We start from the raw sequence: 24,940 nt of genomic DNA on the forward strand, positions 1-24,940 counted from the left end.
CAAAAAAGGAAAGTATGCAAAAAAGGTCCTTTTTTTCTTGTCTTATGGTGAAATCTAACCTTTAAAAGCTGCATCTTTGCTAGAAATATTCTATAAATTGCTGTAAATGTGTTTTTTTCCTTTCAGGTCCAGCTGATCCATTATAATCAAGATCTGTATACCAACTACAGCGAGGCAGCTAAGAGCCCTCATGGAATTGCTGTTGTTTCCATCTTCATAAAGGTCTGCTTGTTCTTCTGGGAATACAGGGCAATAGAGTAAAAAAAGCAATTAATGCTGGTCTCAGACACCCCAAGACTCGTACAAAAAACAGCCAGGATACAGAGGTGTAGTGCAGGGGTGATAAACTCAGTTTCACTAAGGGCCACACAGAGAGAATCTCATTAAGAGCCAGATATACAGTATAGAGTTTATTGACATGCTTTGACTTAATTGAAAGTGTGTGTGTGTGTGTGTGTGTGTGTGTGTGTGTGTGTGTGTGTGTGTGTGTGTGTATGTGTGTGTGTGTGTTAACATTAGTCATGCAGAATAATGTATTCTGACTGTTCTACTGCATTCCATTCAGCCGGCTCACAACAGCTTCTTCCAGCCTGACAGCTCCTACTAGTACGGTGCACATAATAACACGAGATGTGTCCTGATGTAAAAGCAAAGTAATAAATCTTTAATTTTGTTGTTGCACACATTTATGCAAGTCTGTTCCAGCTCTTTTCACAGGCTTAAACATGGCAACTCACTGAGTGTCTGACTGCTCAGTTGAAATCTGCTTTCAACTTTCCCTTTTCCCTTTCCTGTTCTGTGCTAGCTAACCACTTGGTTTGCAGCTTCTGTCAGAACGACAGATTAGTTTGTCATATGTAGTATTTTATACCTGATACAATCTGATGGGATGCATCATGAAGTTCTGAAAAAACAAAACAACCAAGAGTGTTTCTTTGCATCTTCATCCACTTCTTTGTGACAGTGACATCACACAGGTGAAAGATGGCTGTTTTGATTTAATGGTGTTGAGTGTAACTGCTCATGAATCTTGGCCAAATCAGAAGAACAATTTATGACTGTGAGCTTTTATCCTGACACTGAGCATTTGGTCAGAGAATCAGACTATCATCTATATCCCTCTGTATGTATCTATGTATGTATAACACTGAATTGAATTAAACTTGCAGAAGAGCTTTTACCATGTACTCTCTAACATACGGTTTTAAAACCTCTCAGTCGTGGATTATTTATTGTCATTATCTAAATGAAATAGTCATAGTGCATGGAAGAAAAAAAACCTTGCATTTGCTACATGTTTCATAGCATTATGTGTGGTTTGTGATTGTCTGTGATTCTCCTTTTCAGCTCTCTGAAAATTCCAACGCCTTCCTCAACCGTATGCTCAATAGAGACACCATCACCAGAATTAACTACAAACGTAAGATGCACAGTCTTTATCTGACACACACATATACACACTTATTCTTTTTGTCTCTAGATGAGCTAATTCAGTTCAGAACATTTACAAACCTCTGCTTCTTGGACTAAATAAAATCTTAAAATCTTTATATGTACTGTATATAACCTTCTATGATGTTTGCTTCTTGAATTTTCGTCTCTATATAACCATATATACAGAAACATAGGGCCTCACTTTATTTTAGGTCATCATCATTCTACTTGCACCACATCTTATGCTGTGTTCAGACCAAGGCAACGTTTTTGAGCAGAGTGTAAACAAGTGGCACAATGATGTAGTGGTTAGGACTTTTGCTTCTTTTGCAAGCAAATCTTGGATTTGAAGTTTATGTCTGAGGACTTTTTGCAGAGCACAGTCTACATTGCAGTTTGTACATTTGTACATATATGTTGATAAACAGCAAATGACTTTGTTTCTCTGCAGTTTCTTTAGATTGTGGCATAATATGTTTTACTTTTTAATCTTTTAACTTTCTTCACTTTAATAGACAAATTCAGAGTAAGTGATTTCTTGATTCATCAGGTCTTTTGACAATAACTCTTGGCTGTGGCTATTGAATTTGAACTTAGTTTCCCCCCCCCCCCCCCAAAAAAAGAGGTTATTCACAGTTTGTGAATGATTTAACAGGTGGTAGGTTTGGACTTCTTTCTCTGTATAAATGTAATAAACATTTAAATACTGCATTTTGTATTTATTTATCTTTGTCTAATACTTACATTTTACATTACAGTGATCTGAAACATTTAAGTAAATATACAAAAAGTGATAAAATCAGGAAGGCGAATATTTTTCACTGCACTCTAGAGGTACATTTTGAAAATGCTTCAACTTCAGTTTAGCCTCTTACTTCATTCTTTATTCCAGCTATTGGTTGGAGTAAGTAAAGGTAATTGTTCTTTCATTGTCCTGGGTGAAAGTGAAACGGTCTGGAAACGGTCCATTAATTATATTCATGAAAGTAAGATGAAGCAAAGCTTCACTACTGTTTGGTCTGAATACACCACGACGGACTTAGGAGTCTGTCTTGAACCTCTAAAGCTGCTACACAACAGTTCATTCTGACACTACAAAATCAGTCTACATCTTGTTTTACATAACAATACTCCCTGATAGTTAAATCTGTCTTCAGAAAGAAAGCTTCATTAATTACATATGAATCAGTGCTATATTGCCAAAAATCTGTTTTCCAGCCTCTGCTGTGAAGATGTACAGTCCTCTGATGAACTGTCTTCCTGTTAATGAGGCTAAACATAGCAGAGCTACATAACAACCACACAGACCAACCACAAGACATCCATATGCTTATCCTTATTCTCCGTAAACTTAGGTTATACTAATCTAAACCAAGATCCAATTCAAGTTACTGTTCAGGACTACCTGTGGAAACCAGCAGTGAGTTCTTAAATTAGATGTGACTAATGTAACTGATAATAAGAACAACAACTATATTTGAATAGCACTTCATAAAAAGCACAGTTACTAAGCGCTTTGTTATTTGGACAAAAACAAACATGTACATGTCCCAGGATGCAGACATGCTTTCAAACATACGGTGTCATATACCTCCCCAAAAACTGAGCAAATGAAGAAAAAGGAAACAGTATGAGTATCGATTCAGCCAACCTGATGGTCTTAGAAAGGCTATTCCAAAACTTAGAAGTTGCATGGTAATCTGGCCATGTGATAGATCTGAGCTGTACATTCACACCACGATCCTAACCTTTGATAAATGCATTCCTGAGCTTTTTACCCACCCTGGCTATTAACATCAAAGTCCACAACCTAAACCAAACCTTATTCTCATTTAACCCTAACCCTAACACTTTAAAACAAACCTTTGAAGGTAACTCAGAAAGAAAAGACCAGCAATTGCTTTACTTCTTTTAAAAACTAATAATGGTCCTGAAATAACCTTATGCAAGCAGAGAAATCGTGGATCAGTCACTTCAGAAAGGTTTTACACTGACTTACACTCACCAGCTTCTTTATTAGTTAGATCTTGCCAATGCTGGGTTTGATTCCGTTTTATGTGGTTCATTGCGTTGCTGGAAATATTCCTCAAACGTATGATCCATATTGACATGATAGCACCACACAGTTGCTGCAGATTGGCCGGCTGTAGGAGGAACTGCCCAAAAAGTGTCGGCGTGGGCCATGCGGCAACCCTCCAATTGTAGGCCATGTTTGCCAGTCAACACTTTATTTATTGTGTTTAATAAATTCACTGAGGGTTTAATGATGTAGTGAGGAGTTACCCTAACCATTTCTTACCCAACCCTAACCCTTACTTTATTCCAACTTTACACCAGGAGTCTGAGTATGGATACTTCTGCTGATTCACTTTCATGTAGTACTCTACCGCATACTTAGGTTTGCAATGCAGGACCATGATTGTCATACTTGCATTTATATAATATGAGATTTGTGAGTTATAGTGCCTCTGAGCACACAGTGAAGCTGATAATTTAACATGCATAAAATATGCCTCAGCACATTATTTGTACCAACAATACCTGCTAAAAATGTGCAGATGTTAGGTTGACATATAGCCTCCTTCTGCCGGGTGAAGTTGTTTGTTGGTCCTTCTCTTTCTATTACATGGCCAACACAAGTGTGCACTTAGCATTTTGAGTGCTATGAATACACCACCTGGGTACTCAAAGCACTTGCACATTCAAAATAGTGGAGTTTTGATATAGACATATGCAACTGGAAAAGCATGAGTCTTTATATTAAAATGTAAAGAGGTATCTCATCAGCACTTGTATTTTTAAAGTTCTAATTTAACTGTGATAATACGACGAATGCATTAAAAGATGCACATTTTTCTGTTTTTCATTTGACTGGTGTCTCTGTTAATAGGTTAGAACATAAGCGAACTTGCACACACAGCCTAACAGGCTCCCCCTGTCATTTGTCTGTTTTCTCTAGACGATGCCTTCTTATTGATGGGTCTGAACATAGCTGACCTCTACCCCGACACCACACGTTATATCACCTACGAGGGCTCCATCACTATTCCTCCCTGCTATGAGACATCCACGTGGATACTCATCAACAAGCCAGTCTACGTGACACAGATGCAGGTATGAAAGTGTAGCACAGGAATCTGGCGGAAAAAAATGACTTGTATTGTGTTGATCGGGGAAGAAACTTGATTTCTAATTTTCTTGCTGGCATGGGGTACAAACATGCCTCAACTGCAAATTACACCTTCATAACCTGCAATTTTCAAACCGTCTGTTTTTCCCTAAGTGGATTTAGATAAAGCAGGCTGTTGTAACAGTAACGTAATGAAACGACAGAAAACAAACAAATCCACTTTCTTTATCTTAAGGTCTAAAATAAAAGCTCGATTCAACTGTGCTGGGTTTTTTTTTACAAGGCATTCAAGTCATTGAAAATCTTTTTGTTTAAAAACAGAGTAAAACCTTCAAAAATTAACTAAAGCTGTAAACACAATGTAACGGAAAAAACACCATGACTTCATGCCCACAAAGTCCGTACGCAATAAAATCAACAGCTGCACAACTCCAATTCTTCTATTCATTGCTTCACTGTAGCGGTACTTTTGCAACCACGTCTGCTCTTGATCAGATAATAAAAGAAGAAAAAAAAATCAGTTTTGTTACAGAGACATGAATGCAAGATAAACCAGGGATGAGATATATTGCAAAATGAATTTGTCCTACAAGATGTTTGTCAATGCAGAATCCAGGATGCCTTATGCTATTCTAGTTAATATAAAAGCAAATAATGGCTGAGGCACCTGCAAAGTGACGCGTATCACCACAAGCACCACATCCCAAAGAGAAACTATGCTGAGAAAGAAAATGGTAAAAAAATAATCTCTGTCTCTCTTCCACAGCATGTCTTTATCCTGTCCTCCTTCTCCCACCCCAACCGGTCGCAGCAGATGGCCCCGCCCCTCCCTGAGCCTGGTTCTGCCGGAAGTTTCTCCCTGTTAAAAGGGAGTTTTTCCTTCTCACTGTCGCCAAAGTGCTTGCTCATAGGGGGCCATCAGATTGTTGGGTTTTTCTCTGCAGGATCTACCTTACAATATAAAGCACCTTGAGGCGACTGTTGTTGTGATTTGGCGATGTATAAATAAAATTGAATTGAATTGAAAAAAAAGGACTATCATTTCAGTGCTGGAAAGAGTGTTGGCACTCAAGTTACAACATTTCTGCTAGACTGGTAAGGTAAAAGCAATGAACCCTGATAAATGGAGCCAACTGTTACCGACAGTGCTGAGATGTTTTCTTGGTTAGCTTTTTATTAATGCTGTGGGACAAATATAATTACTGTATGTGATTAGTGCTTTATATCCAGGTGCTCAGCTGTAAACTGTGGGATCATTGATAGTCACCTTGAACAGACTGTGAATAGCTCACAGGGCTAATAGAGAGAGACACTCTCACATCAACACCTGTGATCACCTGTTTCCTTTTTGCATTATACTACAGAGCTGGGTAGCAAAACAAAAATATTTGGTAAAACAATTTTAATTACATACAATAATTACAAAAAGTAACTTTAACCTGTGAGGTCATCGGTGATGAAACCAGCCCTAGCTATGAAGTCTAAGCCTATAGTATCAGGAAAGTTGTTTCTTTGTCTCACAAATGTCAAGACTTGTCAAGACATTAATTAAAATCAAATCACATGAAAAATGATATATTATGACAGTGCAAGCTTAGAGTCATAATCAATGATGATTCAGATTTACAGGGTCAAACTTAATGAATTAAATACACTGACCTTTTCTGCTTGGTCATAATAGTTGCTCTATACTGTAGATCAAATCAAATATGCAATCTGTAGACCAAGAAGCTCTGTGTCAGAGTGCAGCACATCACAGCCCAGCACAGCAAGTGCCTGCATGCATCAGTGAAATCCCACACACTATGTGCCATTTATTCTTACTGCATCCCCCTGTTCTCACTCACCTGTCTTGTCTTCTCACTTACCTGTCATCCACTTTTAATCTCTCTGTCTTTTATCTTTATTTTCACTTGCTTTTTCTTTTCCCTCTCTCCAATATCTTCTCCTTTTTTTCCCTCTTATGCATTTTTACCCCCCCGTCCATCCATCTTCGCTCTCCACTCATCCATCTTTCCACATCACGCCTCTCGCGCTCAGTTTCATTAAGGCCCACAGTAGAAAATGTGAATCACACATTTAATAATGCATCCTGATTACAGTTTTACAAGTAGGCTCTCACATACAGACAGTGTATAACAACCTCATTCGTCTGCCCAACATAACAAGTACTGGCAGTGATTTGGTTGGAAAAAACAAATACACATCGATGGTAAAGCATAATAATGAATCTTTACATTTTTTGTTTCACATATCTCTATGGGTCTTAAATCGAATGTTTCACACGCCTGAACATGACAACTTTGTGGTGGTGTAGGAAATATCATTAAAAACATATTAAGAGTAGCTGAGCAGTCACCGTGCACACTGCTGTAACAACCAAGCGGACCAAAACTGACATGCGGCTGGATTAAAATTTACAAAAGGCTGGATTTGTCTCATGGATGCTGAGTTTGACACGTGTTCTGCACAGTCTTCAGTAATACATACAGGCTTTCATTCGTGAGCACCTACTCCTTTCCATCGCTTCAGTGTAGGCTGCAGGGGGTAATTGGGGAGACTCCTTTAAGCTGACTCAGTTCAGTTCATTGTTATTGTGAATTGTGGCAAGTGGCAAAAGTGACTCCTCGATTGGTGGCACATGCTGAAGTTGTGTCATTTTTTTTCTTATTGTGCATCTCCTGATTTTTGTAACCTTGCGTGAGGCAAGCATGTTGGACTCAGATATATGTCTGTGCAGGGGAAGCACAGGGGAAGATTACTGTTGAAAAAGATGTGATGTTCGGCAGAAACCTCCAAGAACACTTTGTTCCTGTTTCAGTGTTATAATAGTCTTCATCTGAACCCATCCAGTGTCTCTGAGACCATTTTGTTTTGTAGTTTAGCACTGCCTGCATAGCTATAGTTTGGGGGCTTTTTAACACAACCACTCCTTTGGGGACAAAGATTGTTAATCATCAGTATGTGCAAAACTGTAATGAACTAATTACTTTACACCAATTTGTGAAATTAAAATTTAAAGTATTAAAAAGTATTTTAAGGTAGTATTAAAAATATCATCGAGTTAAAGGAGCCAAAATCTTATTATTGAACAGTTGTTAAAATTGTTCATGCTCTTCAAATACTAGAAGATTGTTTTTCTTGTATGATTAACAGGCATATTAGTAATATAGTGGACGTTTTGATTTGACACAATAGAGAAAGAACAAATGTATTAATGACAGCTCCGTTTAATTAGGTGACACAGTGAGCCAAAACAAAGTGAGTGCTCCCCAAAGGGAAAGACAATGTGACAAGTCCAAATTTGTTGAGTAAAAGGTTGAGAGAGATCAGCAAAAATATGAATTCTAATAATTAATCATTCAAATAGCGTATTTAAACAATTAGAGATGAAGCCAGTGGTTTTGACAGTGGCACTGCTGGCAAACTTGAATAAAATTATGAAATCATTTTGATAATTCTTTACCACAATTATTATAGAAGTATGTAAAAAAAAATCTAAATAACAACTGAAGTGGAAAAGTGCATGAACAATAACCTTTGTGCCACAGGCAACACTGTTACCTTAGTAACAGCTCCCAACCACAACCCACCCCAACCGGTTGCAGCAGATGGCCCCGCCCCTCCCTGAGCCTGGTTCTGCCGGAGGTTTCTTCCTGTTAAAAGGGAGTTTTTCCTTCCCACTGTCGCCAAAGTGCTTGCTCATAGGGGGTCATATGATTGTTGGGTTTTTCTCTGTATGTATTATTGTAGGATCTACCTTGAAATATAAAGCGCCATAAGTCGACTGTTGTTGTGATTTGGGGCTATATAAATACAACTGAATTGGACTGAATTACATTGAATTACATTGAATTAAATTGAATTGAATTGAATTGATTAGTATGCCTGGGATTAAAATATCAACAACATACAATTCAGGGGAATGATACAATCAGTATAAACACCAAATGTATAATTTGATCATTAAAAGGCTGGCGAAAAATTAAAGCATGAACAGAAATATTTGAACCATTGAGCTCTACACTGAAGAAATCACTTTGGCTGGGAACCCTTTGCTGTAGTCTTTTCATGAGAGGGAAGGCTCACTGCAGATTCACGCTGTTCTGTGTGATCGCTTTGTTTTCATGTGGTCTTTTCCAGGGTGATTAGGAAAGTGAACACCTATGGGAGATTTGGCTAATGAGTTATGTGGGATTGATTGTCCTGCATAGGGAACCACAGAGAGGCGGGGTTGCTGGACCTGACAAGGGTACAGAAGCATCCTTTCTTACCACATGTAGGCTGATGGCAGTGATGTTTAGTGTAGGTAGAATGCTGATTTGTGATAAGTTGGCTTAAACAGGAAAAGGAACAACAGTGAGAGGGGAAAAGGTGACACGCTAACACTTAGGGTGTTTTCACACCTGTGCTGGTTCGTCCCCCTTGGTGCGGTTTGTTTTTGCAGATGTGTTCATCTATTCATCTCCGTGTTCAATCAGCCCTGTGTGCCATTTTGTGTCTCCATCAGTTTGCCCTCCTTTTATTCTTGGTTTCCTGTTTTTTTTTGGGCCAGCCTTTCGGGCTTTTCTTAGCAGCGTAATTAAAGCTTGCTTTTTGTTGCTAGACCTGACTCATTTTGACACACACACACACACAAACTCTCACATAACATCCCCTTTCTTTAGAACCATACCATTTCCAGTGATGGTTTCATAAAAGTCATGCAGTCAGAACTATGATGCAGGATTTTATTTCTGTGTGGGGAAAAATCTTTTTGGGCTGGTCTGCATTATAATCCTACCCTGTATATATAATACTGACAGCAACAAAACCCACAACAGCAAAATTACCTCACGTGTCACATTCACTGGTTGTGAGCCACCTACAGCTCCGTCTTTTTGTTGGCACCACTGTCTCCAAACCATTCATCATACCAGGTCTCTCCTTATGCCACAAATCACCCTGGAGGGTGATCCTGAAGACCAGCAGCACCGGATCTGCACGAGAATTTAATTCTTTATGATGTGCACAGATTTTAGGGTGAATGATCCTTCCTGAAGCGAACCTCCCCATTCCCGGTTTGGGACCAGCAGTAGGAATAAACTGGCTTGTGGCCTTCCCGTGGTCTGGTTTGAGTGTTTGCACCATTTAATGAGCTGCCACCACCAGAAAAATACTACAAGATTGCTTCACAACTTTGTTGCACCAAAGTTATTTGCCTCTTTTCATTTTTTTGGCCTCTGATTCTTTTAAATATGTTGAGCAATATTTGAGGTTTATTTTGATGTAGGTATATGAAAACTGTATCAAATTCATCATATCTTTAGCTTAATGACAAAAACTTGTGGTTTAAAAAGTGATTTTTTTATGTATCTATGCATTTTCACTTCAACATGTGGGACACTTTTTTTCTTTTAAATGTTTTGAGCTAGGGCACTGCTTCCACTGAAACTTCTCACTGATACTAGTTCTTATCACCAGCGATGATTCTCCACACTCTTTGAAAATGAAGCTTTTGTCTCTTCTCTATGGCCAAGTTTAAGGTCTGGGGTGAAGTATTGAGAAGGGGACTGCTGGGGAGCAGCAGCAGTTCCTGCTTAGGTAGCTGTCCCCACCACCTACAAATAAGCAGAAGATGAGTGGATAGACTAGCATAGTGCCACTAGAGAAGCTGAAGATGATCTCAGGACATTTTAGCTAGCTCTTGAACTAAGATTTGATCTTATGTCTCCCACAGATGCACTCCCTGCGCCTCCTCAGCCAGAATGAGCCCTACAAGATATTCCTTAGTATGAGCGACAACACCCGGCCCGCCCAGCCTTTGCTTCAACGCTGCATCCGTACCAATATCAACTTTAGCAAGCAGGGCCGTGACTGCCCCAACAACCGTGCCCTTCGCCCACAATACAGAGGTAACTCACAGGGTACAGAAAGAGGGAGCAGTGGTTTTGTTTCTGCATGAAGAAAATGCCAAGTATGATTGTGCTTCTCCCTTTCAGCCTCTTAAGCTAATCAAGGCAGCTATTACAAGCTTGTGCCAAGACTGGGGATATATTTAGGTCGCTTAGGTCATTGAAGCTCATCAGGCTCCACTCATTCACTTTTCTGGGAAACCTTTTAAACCCTGTGGATCATGGGTAGTAATAGAGGGATAATATTTCACAACAGATATTAAGTTATTGCTGTGACATTTATAAAGTTACACATATATGATCTAGACACATTTCAGCCAGTGTAGAGTACTGAAATGAAGAATAACCTACTATAAAAACAGCGTACTATATACACAACATACTATAAAAGCAGCAATGATGGCTTAATTTGTTATAAGCTTAAACATCATGATAAAAAATGAGGATCTGCATGCTTTCTGTGGTCGTTGGTGCTTTCCACAGGGGGGTACATTAATTAATGTAGTGAAAACAATCCCATTAAATGTGATAATTAGTTACATGATAAAGTGGTGGCACAACAAATTACAACAGGGTGTTGTACTGTAGCAAAATAGCAAAGACAGCAGTGCACCTACACTTTTTTATTCTTATTATCTGAGTCCAAAGCACACATGCAGTGCATAATATGCGCTGGTCTGTTTATACACATTAGTTTGAGAAAGTCAGACGGTGCTTTTGTGAGAATACAAACAATAGTTTAATAAAAACAGGAGCAAAAAGAAAGGACATCAAAATTAATGTGTATGTGTGAAAAAGTGCAAATGTGTTGTCTGTACCAATGTAACACTGGAAGCGTTAAATTAAATTAAAACTGGTCCAACCAAGAAATGTACACCAAACTTGGAAGTGTGTCCTTGCATCCTTCAGGAATAATAACAGCTGACAGCTTCTCTTTTTTATGAATCCAGTGAAGTTCACGATATCCTCCACAACTAAAACCAGTGTCATGTTCTCTACTACCCCTTTGATATCGGCTTGTTGGAATATAGAACCGAAACACTCAAGGTCAAAGAGCGAAAAAACACAAACAGCCAGATTGTAGGCACAGAGTAAAAAACACAAAACAGTAGACCAGCAGACTGAATAAGCACATATAGAGAAATGCCAGGTGGGCCCAATGATCACATTCATTTAACTTTTATAAGTATTTTTTTTTTCATTTACGTTGAATGTCAGAAGTTTCCTTTGAACAAGTCTGGCCCCCCTTTTTTGTCAAAAAGTGATCAACTCCCAAACTACATGTAAACCAAAGCATCTCTGAAATGAGGACAAATAATGGGCGTCAGTCTCCAAGAGAGAATCCTGAAAGTATTTTCTATCAGATTAAATGGGTTCCATCTTGAATTTGACATCATCTTAACTGTGAATCGTGTGGGTATTTGATTTTTCCCTAATCGCTCCCTAGAGGAGCTTTTAGAAATTCCAATGGTAAGACCTTGACAACAGTGTTAGTCCAACCAATGGAAGCGATTGGATTGTTGAGATACCTTTGAGGAGATAGGTGCTCAAAAATAAAAAGAGGAGGACAAATGAAGCTTTTATGGTGGATTAAATCTTTGTTGAATTCATGGTTATATTCACAGCAGCTTTCTGTCTGTCATTTTTTAAGAAATGTCTGTAATGTCTCTGCGATTTGTCAAGAATAAACTTTCTTGATTGCCCAGTAAAGAAGCGCTGACAACCTTTCTTCTCCAGCAAATGCTGTCAGATGTGATTTTTCTCCACACTTTAGTCTGACAAAAGATGGACACCAGAAATTCTCCATGTCTAATCATCTGCCTGCCTTTTCTTTTCGGTGTTACAGAACTGGGCTTCACAGTTAGGAATTCCTGTGTTAGAGGTCTGTTTCCCAGTTCTCTGGGCCCATCTGGCCATGTGGAAGGATTATAAGATTTCCCAGATGGAATTCTGTTCTCCTTTAATTAATTTTGTCCAAAAGAAAGATGGTATGCTTCAGTGCTTTAATGCTCTCACAAAGTAGAGAAAATATGATCAACAGTAGCCTCAGCAAAATTCAACTGGCAATTTTATACGCTGCAGCCAGGTCCTTGTCTTTCTCTGGCAATGCATTTGAAGCAATTGAAGTCCCCTGGAAGACTGTTTAGGTGATCTCCAGAAACCAGAAACACTCAGAATGGCTACTCTTTGTTTTGTGGGTATGTGGGAATATAGTATTTTTTTAGACTTGCCAGGTTGCCTGTAATTGCTATCAAACAAGACAAAATATCTCAGTTTCTGTGCTTTTTTTAAACTCAAGGTTAAACTTCAAAAACGGTCTCCAATGATCTTTTATTACATGCGTTCCACTTCCACTGTGTGAGACTGAGGCACTTGGCTCCTAAATTTTTAGTGAACCACTTCTCCACCAGTTTACCCCTAGTGTTTTCCAGCTGTGGTGGCTCCTGTATTTTTCATCATTATCATCATCATAAAAAACAAATACAAAACAAAAAACAAATGCGTAAATGAAAAAAAAAAGGTTTTAGTACACTATCACTTCTTCTAAGTGTTCTTCTGCTTGCCACAGAAATGGCAGTACTACCAGGATCAAGTATTATCACATTATTAGGATAAATTGCTTTGTGTGAAGGGACTGGGCTGCATCAGTGAAGTGCTGTAGTGAAGAAGGCTCACTCTGGCTTTAGTCTTTGTTTTGAACCTTTGGTTCTTTACAAACTTTTTCCTCTCAAGCATCAGACATGCATCAGTGTTATTTTCTAGTCTGAATCTGTTTCAGGTAATGGTTGTTTACGTGGATGTCCCTTTTGGTTGAAAAGGGAAATGTTAAAAATGGTCTTTTTCAAGCCATTATAACCTAATTTCCCCAGAATTTTAACTTTAATCGTTGAACTAAATTGCAACACAGTTTAGATCTCTAACAAGGTCATCGTAAAAGCCTTTTTTTCCACAAACCTTTGTTCAGTGGGTTTTTTTGTCTTCTTTTTTGCAGCCTCCATTTCTACTCTTTATTTGAAAAGCACTTATAATTTACTACAACATCTTTTTTCTTTTTTGATAAATATAATTATAAAGCCATAGTAAGTAATGATAGAAAAAACCAACTAATGCATAATACAGACTTTTTTCAATGTAAACAACTGTTCATGTGTTATTGTTATTTGGTCAGGGACCCAGTGTCACTCTGAAGCTGTTTTTTTTTTTATTCATATCATAGTTTTTGAGACTTCTATATCATCAGCGTGACCTTTTTTTACCCTCAAAAAATTATATAAATTGCATGACACTTTTTTAATGACTAAATTGCAAAAATATGGCTAATGTAGCAAATTTGATACAAATTAAAACTCACATATGCAGATTAAAATTTTATATATTTTATATATATTTTGTCTAAAGCTTCAACAAACAGTCCATTGTCAAAAAATTAAAGATTTCTGGCAATTATTTGATGGTTCAGGTTTTAAAGGGTTAACCTCTGCACTCTGAGATACTTTTGCTTTGAGTGACCTGAAAGGAAAGGAAATTAAATATTATTATTAAGAGAAAATAAGTTGCATCTAAACATGCTAAGAGACACAGCACCAGCAGTTTGGTAATCCCTATTAGATACACAGCTCTGGGACTCCACATACCGACACTGAAGCTGACTTTCTAAAATTCAAGAGCACGGGGCAAGTCATCTAGGAACTCATGCTCAAGCTTTCCCACCTCAAACAGCCTTCATGTTAAAGAATTAATCCAAAACAAAACTGACAATCTAAAATTTATACGTCAAAAGGCAAACTCGAATTCAAGAAAAGGAACATTATACCTACAGCACAGATTTATTGATTAGTTGCATGATTCTGGTCTCACACAGACGACCTTGAAGTCATAATCTGAATTATGAATCTGAATTATTCAGACAGTCAGCAGTTTACAAGCAGACTTTCCAGGCGTTGGTTGCATTAAGTGTGAATGTTAAAAATCCCTTAGAAAAAAGTGCTTGTCTGAACGAGCTATGTTGTATAAAGTGATTTGAGTGCTTGTGTAGAAAAGTGCTAGAAAAGTCGTTGCTTGTTGGCAGATTTCATTGACATACCAACATCTCTGACAGGAAAATCCATACAAGCCTCTGCCTTTAGGTTTGTCCCTTTAGTGTTAAGTCCAACTCTGAATGGCTCAAAAGGAATAAAAGATAAATTTTGCAGTGGAATAGTCATGGCGCTGAGATGCTGTGGTGGGACCTGAAAAGAACAGTTCACGTTTGCAAACCCATCAGTAAGGTTTTGCTGAAACCATTATGTAAATAAGAGTGAGCCAAAATTCCTCCACAGTAATGTGAGAGACTGCGCTCCAGCTTTTGAAAATGTTTGGTTGCAGCTGTTGTTACTGAACGAAGGTTAGGAGAGGCAGTACTTTGGTGATTCGGTATTGGAAAACCTTTTCATCAGTTGAACATTTAATTTAGTTTTTAAATCAGGAGATCTGGATGGCATTACCTTGCCCTCCAGTAACGCTGTGAGGAACCTTGGAGTCATTTTTGACCAGGACATGTCCTTCAACGCACATATTAAACAAATATGTAAGACTGCTTTCTTCCATTTGTGCAACATCTCTAAAATGAGAAATATCCTGTCTCAGAGTGATGCTGAAAAACTAGTTCATGCATTTATTGCTTCCAGGCTGGACGACTGTAATTCATTATTATCAGGATGTCCAAAAAACTCACTGAAAAGCCTTCAGTTAATCCAAAATGCTGCAGCAAGAGTACTGACAGGGACTAGAAAGAGAGAGCAGATTTCTCCTGTTTTGGCTTCCCTTCATTGGCTTCCTGTTAAATCCAGAATTGAATTCAAAATCCTGCTCCTCACATACAAGGTCTTAAATAATCAGGCCCCATCTTATCTTAATGACCTTGTAGTACCATATCACCCTATTAGAGCACTTCGCTCTCACACTGCAGGCCTACTTGTTGTTCCTAGAGTATTTAAAAGTAGAATGGGAGGGAGAGCCTTCAGTTTTCAGGCCCCTCTTCTGTGGAACCAGCTTCCAGTTTGGATTCGGGAGACAGACACTATCTCTACTTTCAAGATTAGGCTTCAAACTTTCCTTTTTGCTAAAGCATATAGTTAGGGCTGGACCACTTGACCCTGAATCCTCCCTTAGTTATGCTGCAATAGACGTAGGCCGCCGGGGGATTCCCATGATGCATTGAGTTTTTCCTTTCCAGTCACCTTTCTCACTCACTATGTGTTAATAGACCTCTCTGCATTGAATCATATCTGTTATTAACCTCTGTCTCTCTTCCACAGCATGTCTTTTATCCTGTCTTCCTTCTCTCACCCCAACCAATCGCAGCAGATGGCCCCGCCCCTCCCTGAGCCTGGTTCTGCCAGAGGTTTCTTCCTGTTAAAAGGGAGTTTTTCCTTCCCACTGTCGCCAAAGTGCTTGCTCATAGGGGGTCATATGATTGTTGGGTTTTTCTCTGTATCTATTATTGTGCGATCTACTGTACAATACAAAGCGCCTTGAGGCGACTTTTCTTGTGATTTAGCACTATATAAATAAAAATTAATTGAATTGAAATGTTAAATTTCATTTCAAAATCTGACTGTTTAGTATAAGATCCAAAGAGAAAATGAAAATGATTTAAATGCATTTTCGTTGCACTATAGCGACAGAAAAACTGGCTTTCAGTTGGAGTAAAAACTTTGCGTAGAGTTGGATATCCTTCCTTGAAAGATGAGGTTAACATGCTCTGCGCTGTGAATACTGCAGCTTCTGAAATAAACTATGTAGAAGCCCTGACCTATAATTGCAGTTGCTAATTCTAAAAGCTATCAAATATTATCTCTTTCTCTGTAGAAAATCTAAAGTCCGGTGATCCAGTAACAGGCAAGAAGGCTGAGATAACATTGCAAAAAAAAAAAAAAATCTTCTGTACTTTCCCCAACATCCAGTGAAAGTATAGAAACACAGTGCACTCTGCCAATGAGAGGATCCTGGTGGGAAATAAACGCATGGATTTTGCTTTTGGCAGGAGTTATCTCTTTTTTTCCTCCACAGACTAATTCACTTTGAAATTCCCTCTTTCAGTTAACTGCACTTACTCATACCCACTGATTTCCTCCCTGCACTTTACATCTTTTTAGTACTATCTTGTTCCCCCCTTTTTTCATTGATAGCAGCTAGGTTCTTAGGCTGACATCTGCTTGACACACCAAGCAGATGTCAGCGATTGCCTTTTGCTGATGAAAAACTTTATGTTGTTTTGCAACTCGCATTAAAAAAGTTACATTTGATTAGAATCTATGGCCTTTTGCCAACCAGCATGTACATCTATCCCAAAGTGAAAATAAAAATACATTTCCCCACTCATACCCCACTTATACCAGTTTTACATTTCGCTTGCCTTTTTATGTGCTCAGACTACAAAAACAACAAAACAAGATTGTAGGTTTTTTTTTTTTTTAAATCTATCATGCAGTAAAATCAGAAAAGTGTCTTATGTCATCCATATTTATTCTGTAACATGACAAAATGCACTCCAGCCAAGAAGAGCAAGCAATTCTGAAATTCTACATCATATGGCTCTAACAGAGCCCTGATCTTGACATCATGGAGTCAGTCTAAGATAACAGAAAAGAGAAGAGACAAGATGCATTGAGACAGCTTTGGCAGGATTTTTGAGGTGATAGAAAATGTAGCTGGCAATCCACTGGAAACCTGTGAGGAGTATATTCAGCACTCCAGGGGACTTTTGTTTAGTTGTGTCTGTTTACTGTCCTTGTTACAAAGTTAATTTGACTATGCATAGCTCAGCACAAGTATAGAATATATACAGTATTCATTTGGCTTTATTGGTTTTCATGCTAATCAGGGCGAACCAAAACATTACTTGAAACTGCAACATAGTAACACAAACGCTAAATACCTTTGATCAACTGCAACTGCAAATAAGTGAGAAATTCAACTGTGCAGTTCAAGTAACCTTTGAATTTGATTGGTCAGTTTTGTAAATTGGCGGATGTTGTAAAGCATCGGTGAGAGGTGCAACTTTTAAAAGAAAGCAGCTTGCGTGACATTAATTGGATTATTAAACAGTTTATCTCCTAAATGTAATTTAGCAGATTAATAGCCTTTTTATCTCCACACAACTCACTTGGGTTGGACTGATGGATGTGCCCACTTGAACCTGGTTCTCTTGTTTCCGATAACAGGGGATTCTTCCTTTCCACTGTCTCCAAGTGGCTGCTCGCAGAAGACTCATTGTTGATGGCTGTTTTTCTCCTATATTGTCTGGTTTTTACCTAAGACTATAGACCACCTTGGGAAGACTGTTAGCGGAACTCTCTACACGCTACAAATAAAATTGAGCTGAATTGTAACCGGGTGATTTGTAGGAGGATACGGGGTTGTCATGTCAGATGTATTACAAAGGTGGGGAGATAGTTTTGTGCATGAGATTTCTTTCCTCAACAATCAATAAGCATATACTGTTATAGCCTCTTCCTGACACAACAAGGTGCCGCAAACGTTCCTCAGACATTTTGGTCCATGTTAACATGACAGCAATGCCCTTGTTGCAGATTTGTTGGCTGTTGGGATGTAGTTGCAAAAATCACATTTTAAATGGTGCTCTATGGAACTGAGAACTTGGTAAATGTGGAGCTATTTGAGTACAGCCAGTTCATTATTATTCTGAAGAAAGGCAAAAGTCATGTTTTTGACTTTATTGTTATCTTGCTAAAAGCAGCTATCAGAGGATCGGTACACTGCGGCCGATGGGTACAGCCTGGTCTTCAGGCAGTTTGTGAAATAGTCACGATAAATGAATGCATCTTCTCGTGTTCATGGACACGAATTGTTCAGTGTTTTCGTGTCAGTGAGCATGAATTGGTGAGTAATGCTTTTCATTAGGAAATATATTTTGTTTGAGGAACTACACTTGCAGAAAAAGCAGGGAGGTGTCACCATGGCAACCAAGACAACAGTATATGAAAAGATGTGACAAGCAGTGCATTTTAACCCAAATCATCATACTGTTCAAAGCCCAACTCAGTAATTTTTAATGTTGAAATTTGATGCAACAAGACATTTGTAATCATTTATTTAAAAGTCATGCTAAATATGTGTAGAAAGAAACTGTGATGTGTATGAGTCAGACTTGGGTCACTGAGGCTACGTTCACACTGCAGGCGAAAGCGCATCAAATCCGTTTTTGTTTGACCCTATGCGACCCATATCCGATCATGGTCTGACAGTGTGAACGGCACAAATCCGATATTTTCAAATCCGATCTGGGTCACTTTCGTATGTGGTACTGAATCCGATACATATCCGATGTTTCAGAAAGCGACTGCTGTTTGATGGTCAAGTCGCATTAAATCCGTCTTTTACGTCACCGACACAAGACAGATGCCAATTATCAGCGCCGGAGAAGACATTGCGAACGCTTCCTGGCCATCCGGTGAAACTGTTTGGAAGTCAACGTTGGAGAAACGTGAACATTTTATTTGTACTGTATAATCTGCAGATTCTGACAGAAATCTGCAACTATCCTTTGAAGCACCGCTCCTCTAAAACAGCAATAAGGATCATTATTAGGTTATTTACATTATTATGTAAATAACAAAATAACTTAAAGCAAAAATTGGGAAACGTGAAGTCCAAAGTCTTTATATCAACGGCCATCAGTCAAACAATATTGTTTGCTCTGGGTCTAAACAGAGCGCGTTGTGTGTGAAGTCTTCTTTTGCGCATGCGGGCCGCTTTGAGCGTTAACACTAGAGCGCGTTTGCTGTCGCATTTTATTTGTAGTGTGAACACGCAGACAAAAAAATCGGATTTGATCAAAAAATCAGAATTGAGCATTAAGACCTGCAGTGTGAACGTAGCCTGAAAGTCCAGATAACTTCTAGCTGTGGACTTCGACATAGCGGGCTGATAAAAGTTTGTGTTCAGGGATACAAAATACAAAATTTGTGTTGAAGAGAATTTAAAGAAATTTGTGTCCGACAACATGAATCAATAGATTAAAGGTCATAGATCGATGTATTGATTCAGCAACATGAATTAATAGGTTAAAGGTCATGACTGCATCATGGACGCGTGTGAGACAGGGTTGGTCAACAACAATAGGTAAGCTGTGATGTTTAGACAGTAATGTATAAATAACACTGTAAACTGTCGAATCCTTACCTTATAAAATAGGGCAGCTGTATTGATTTGGTGCTATATAAATAAAACTGAATTGAATTGAACTGAAATAATGACCAAGCAGCATGGATCTGTGCTTTCATGCCAAAATGTTTCCAAACGTTGTCAAATTCTGACACTACCTATTAAATGTTACCGCAGAAATCTGGACTCTTTGTTTTTGAAATATTCTGTAATTCTAGTGAGGCTGTGCAAATTAACTGACAGGAGTGACTCCTGGCCTGGTCTTTTGCTACTGTAATCCATTTGCTCCAAGGTTCAATGTGTGGTGAATGTGAGTTCAGAGATGCTCTATTGCATACTTGATTGTAATGAGGGTTTTTTGAGTTACTGTTGCAGAAGCAGTAACTCTGCAACCGGTTGTGGAACCAGTTTAGAACTGTTACGCTTTCACATAGGCCCAAGAAGGTTTGATATCATCATTTCTCCCTTTTGTATTTACTCTGACTATCTTTTGTTTGATGATCCGAAACACATAAATGAGAAATATGCAAAAAAAAATAAATTCCGGTTTTTCTTCTCTCCTCTTCTCCAGTGAACCAGTGGCTCCTGAAATAGAGGTGAAGCTGCAGTACCACAGCAGGAGAGGCAGGAATCACTGGCGCCCTTTCCCCACTGCCGAACCAAACTGAGAAGAACAAATGGGACATGCACTCAATAAAAAGCACAAAAGCTGCACATCACTAAAGACAGCTTAAGCAAACTGATATTAGCTCAGCTCAAATGACAAAACTCTAACTGCTACGCTGGCCTCCTACTCATCCACTGTCTAACAATACTCATCGGGGCCTGCAACGATGGTACAAATCAATACAAAGTGTGAAATAGACCATAAGGACTCTAATGTCTACTGTGTACTGTCTGTTTATTTGTTTTGTGACGTCACGACGATTGAAGTTGCAATGATCCAAACATTTTATGGCTAATTTATAGATGTGTGGATGCAGCTAAAAATGCCAGTTCCTGGGGTTTGGCTGTGATAATCACTTATCAAATCTGGTACAGAAAGCAATTATAAAAAAAACCTCATTGATTCACCAGAGGAACTGTTGCATTTCTAACATGTCTGTGTAGGTTTTCAGTCATCCAGGTCATGGTAGTCTAAGGAGCTTGGTCTTGAAGACATGTCACCTCTCATCCAACGAGCTTCTTCAGTTCATTTTGCATTCCCAATGATGATCGATACCCCTGCCATTAAAGAAACCCTCGGCTTTGTTATGATGAGACACGATAACATGCCTATCCTGATATCAAATAATGATTAACGATGATCATTTTGAAAAGAGAATTCAGAACTTGTGAAATGAGGCTACATAGCTAAAGGGAGGTAGAAGCTGGATCTCTGACAGTTTACAGACCTGAACAGATGGAGCCACTGGAGATTGGAAAGAGATAGGTCACTTAATTTGCATGATTTTGAAAATGTTCACTCGTCTTCATGGTATTTAATTAAAAAGTGGAGTCAGAGTTCATCTCACATCAAGTCCCTGCTTTTCACAGCGATGTATTAAGAGCTGACCTTCCTTCCATTACTCCAAGAGCAAACAGACTGTTTTCACCAAAGTATATTCTGCAAAGCGTACCCTCTGCAAATTAACCATTTAGTAATCCCTGCATTAAATAGAAGCAGTTGCTAGAATCAGCCTAGCCACTGTAATGAGATATGTCAAGCCTGTCTGGCTTTGGATTTGTCCCCCACCCAAAATGATGTAGAAGGAGTGTGGGGGACAAAACAAAACAACAAAAGGGTTTTCTTGTACAGTTGTAACTGAAGTAAAAGCACCACTTTGCAGTCATTGTAATTAGGATTTGGGGAAAGAACAAAGTGATTCGAGAAGTACAAAGAATCAGCTCTGAGTCTCTTCCATTTCACAGTGGAGATAGACAGACAGGTTGACAGATGAGGTAAGGCCAGTCAAGTGTCCATGAACTGTGACATTTTCAGACTACCTGATCTATAGTGAGAGTAAGGAGCAGGTGGAAGGGAGTCTGGACAGGTGGAGGTATGCTTTGGTGAGGAGAAGAGAAGTAAGATGGAACATGTGTGTGAAGGAGAGGGAGACAGATGGAAAGGTAAACGGCCAAGAAGCAGAGACAAGGAGGTTAGATGTGCTTAAATACCCGGGCTCAGCCATCTAAAGCAATGAGCAGTACACAAGAAGAGTAGATGGAAATGAGCGTATTGGGTGATTTATGAGCAGGGATGGCTTACATGATGCTAGTGAGATGCGCTATGATGTATGGTTAGGAGACAGTCGCACTAACTAAAAGACAGGAGGCCGAGCTGGAGGTGGTAGTGCTGAAGATGTTAAGGTTTTCATTTCGAGTGAGAAGAATAAACAGGATTAGAAATGAGGACATCAAAGGCAAAGCTCAGGTTGAGTTGTTTGGAAACAAAATTAAAGAGACAAGGCTGAGAGGTTTGGACATGTGCAGAGGAGGGACGGTGGGTATATTGCACAACAGATGTTGAATATGGAGATTCCAGGCAGGAGGGATAGAGGGAGACCACAGAGTTGATTCATGGATATAGTAAACGAGGACATGCACACAGATGGTGTGACAGAAGAGGATGCTAGAGATAGAGTGAGACGGAGGGAGATGATCTGCTGTGATGACTCCTAAAGGGAGCAGCTAAAAGGAGAACAAAGAACAGCGTGATGATGTTGGAAAAACACTAAATCAGTGTAGTAAAAACACTGAGAAGAGAGGAATGGGTCAAAAAATATATTAGTCTTGAACACGGGACAAAGCTGATAGTCAGCGTTAACCGTGACACCAAAGGTTCATTCTTGTTATTCAAGTACCTAGCTTACTAATACTGCTGTAACAGTAAAAAAAAATGCTATTTCCTTATTTTCTTCACCAATAATCATGATAGTGACTATTTGACTTGAATTTGTAAGCATTGTATCTCTTTCACAGTGTGTGGGGATTTTGATATTTAAGTTAAAGAGTCCCACATTCACATCATTAAACAACTCAATGTGGCAACTGTCAGTATTCTGCTGCCATTTCACTTAAGATTTCCCGCAGTCTTTATCAAAATCTTAACTAAAAACATGAATGATACTGTACAGAACCAGTCTGAAGAGTACTGAGTGAGTGATGATATTTTTTTCTTAAATATACAGTATTTTTTTTTTTTCAATCCATGAAAAAAATCTGACACATTTTATGGCATAATTATATTTAACTGTCGTTACATTTCCTGTCATTCCCCTTTTTTGCCGGGTCAGATATATCAGAAAAAGACAAGTTTCCCAGCTATAATGATCACATTTGACATTTATTTTCAGACGATGGCAGTTATTGCAACTCCAATATTATTTAAATACAGTATTAGCTTTGACCTTTTTGCAAATCATTTTACAAAATACCTTAAATACAGAAAGTCGGTAATGCTAAATACTGGATTTCAAAGGTTTTCAACCAGCATGTTTTACGGTAAACATTAGTTGATGCTACCTACCTAATAAAGTTGTTAGGCTGTAACCATTACAGCCAACTAATCTGGATTTCTCAAAATGAAAAGTATTTATTGTAATTTGTTTATGTGCCATGAGAGAAATGAAAACAAAGATAACTGATAACTGGGCGGTTGGGGTTAGTTGGAGAAGAAAGGGTCAAATTTATCCAGAGTAACACAGAGAGACACAACAAGATTACATTTCTCCACATTCAACAATTCTGCCAGTGAAATCATGTTGTTGATAATTATTATCAAGTGTAAATGACATTACTGATCATGTTGTTATTAAAGTGAGAAAGTGCGACCGTCTCCAATAATATATTCAAGATACAGACACTAATGTCTAAAATATTAAATTTTCTCTGTGGCATTTTCTTATAAACAAATTTGTTTAATTATTATTTTTTATTTGATTTGTGTTTTTACATTTAAGTTTTTCATATGTTTCCATCATTCTCAAGATGGCCAATAAGGTACCAACAACTGTTCACATTAAAGATCTTCATGGGTTCGAGGCCTGATCAAAACCATCAAATCAAAAAGACTTTCTTTGTTTCATTCAGGTTTAACATGCATTGATGCTTGTAGATCTTAAAATTGTTGGATAAAGATTCCCATCACAGAGACAATTTATGTAATGGTTTCCCATCATGGATTGACACTAACCGAACTGGTCAACTTGTGGGATTGTTTTTTTATTTTTACCTTCCAGTCTGCTGTGATGTTGTATCTCATGAAGAAAAAAAACTGACTCTTTATGTTTGTTTAGTTTAAATATGTAACTGTAATGAAAAAAAAAAAGAACTGTGATGAGCTATGGGAGCTATGTGCTACAACATCTGGAAAAGGAATTTACAATTATAAAAGCTATATTTCCTTTGAGGTAACTTGAAATTATACTCATGTATGTTGAATGTAAATATGAGTTTTGTTTAAGATGGATTACAGTGGAGATTATTACCTTTTTGGACAAAATAAATGCTATTGTTTTATGTTTAAAGATTGTGGAACTCATATAATTAATTAGTTCGTCTATTTTGAAATTAGTAGAAGCTTCATTGAGTGTCTTTGTCATAAACTACTAACAGTGTAACAAAGCGTTTAATGAGAATGAGCAGCGGTGACTGTCTGGATTTAATAGGAAATGAAAACAGGCATAGAGAATAGTAAGATCCAGACTGTTTGAATGATGCTGAAAAATATGCACAGTGAGTATACACGGATGATCTGATATCGTCGTGTTGGTGTTGTCCCCAGATCATCATGAAAATGTTGTTCCAGGTCCAACATTGCAAGTGACCAATCACATTGTTGTGACGTTATTCTTTTGCGCGCCAAGCCATTCGTGCATTTATAAAATTCCAATGTTGCAAGGACAATATCAGTTCCGCTTACCGTATATTAAAGGGTTAGGGTTAGGGTTTGGGTCAGGGTCCGTTGATCGGCGGACAGAGGCGGTTTCTTGCAGCTTAAGTACAGTTTTTTGTTTTACAGCGGTTTTTCCCAAAGTCGCAAAAGTATGACGTCACAACATTCTGATTGGTCACTTGCAATGTTGATCCTGGAACAACATTTAGTATGATGATCTGGGAACAACACCAACACGACGATATCAGATCGTGCGAGTATACACAGTCTAGAACCTTTGTAGGAACAACATTTAAAGGTTTCCAGAGTCTGTTCTGCTGGAAATTGTGAGTACCAGTGTTGTAGGGCAAACTAAAAGCAGGGACTATGGAAAACAACAATAATGTGATAAATAATGTATTTTCCTGTAAGCATGCATGCTCCAGGCACTTTATTAGG

The 24,940-nt window shown here is 38.4% G+C and overlaps 1 protein-coding gene across 3 annotated transcripts in view; it reads left to right on the forward strand.

The window, feature by feature from the left end:
• LOC146520719 (carbonic anhydrase-related protein 10-like) overlaps positions 1–24,134 on the forward strand; it is a 140,383-nt gene extending 116,249 nt beyond the window's left edge. Inside the window, exons 5-9 of one of the 3 annotated variants that reach the window (XR_014873877.1) lie at positions 127–222; positions 1,348–1,420; positions 4,394–4,548; positions 10,284–18,108; positions 18,155–24,134. Coding sequence is in view for 2 of the 3 variants with exons in the window: in XM_085158082.1 (XP_085014208.1) it covers positions 127–222; positions 1,348–1,420; positions 4,394–4,548; positions 10,284–10,508 (549 nt within the window). In the remaining variant the exon portion in view is untranslated. Of the gene's footprint in view, positions 1–126; positions 223–1,347; positions 1,421–4,393; positions 4,549–10,283 lie in introns of all 3 variants that reach the window. The other 2 variants (XM_085158083.1, XM_085158082.1) reach the window with 2 other exon arrangements.
• The last annotated feature ends 806 nt before the right edge of the window (positions 24,135–24,940 follow it).

The sequence above is a fragment of the Neolamprologus multifasciatus genome, chromosome 4 (genome assembly GCF_963576455.1).
Source record: "Neolamprologus multifasciatus chromosome 4, fNeoMul1.2, whole genome shotgun sequence".
Taxonomy (NCBI): domain Eukaryota; kingdom Metazoa; phylum Chordata; class Actinopteri; order Cichliformes; family Cichlidae; genus Neolamprologus; species Neolamprologus multifasciatus.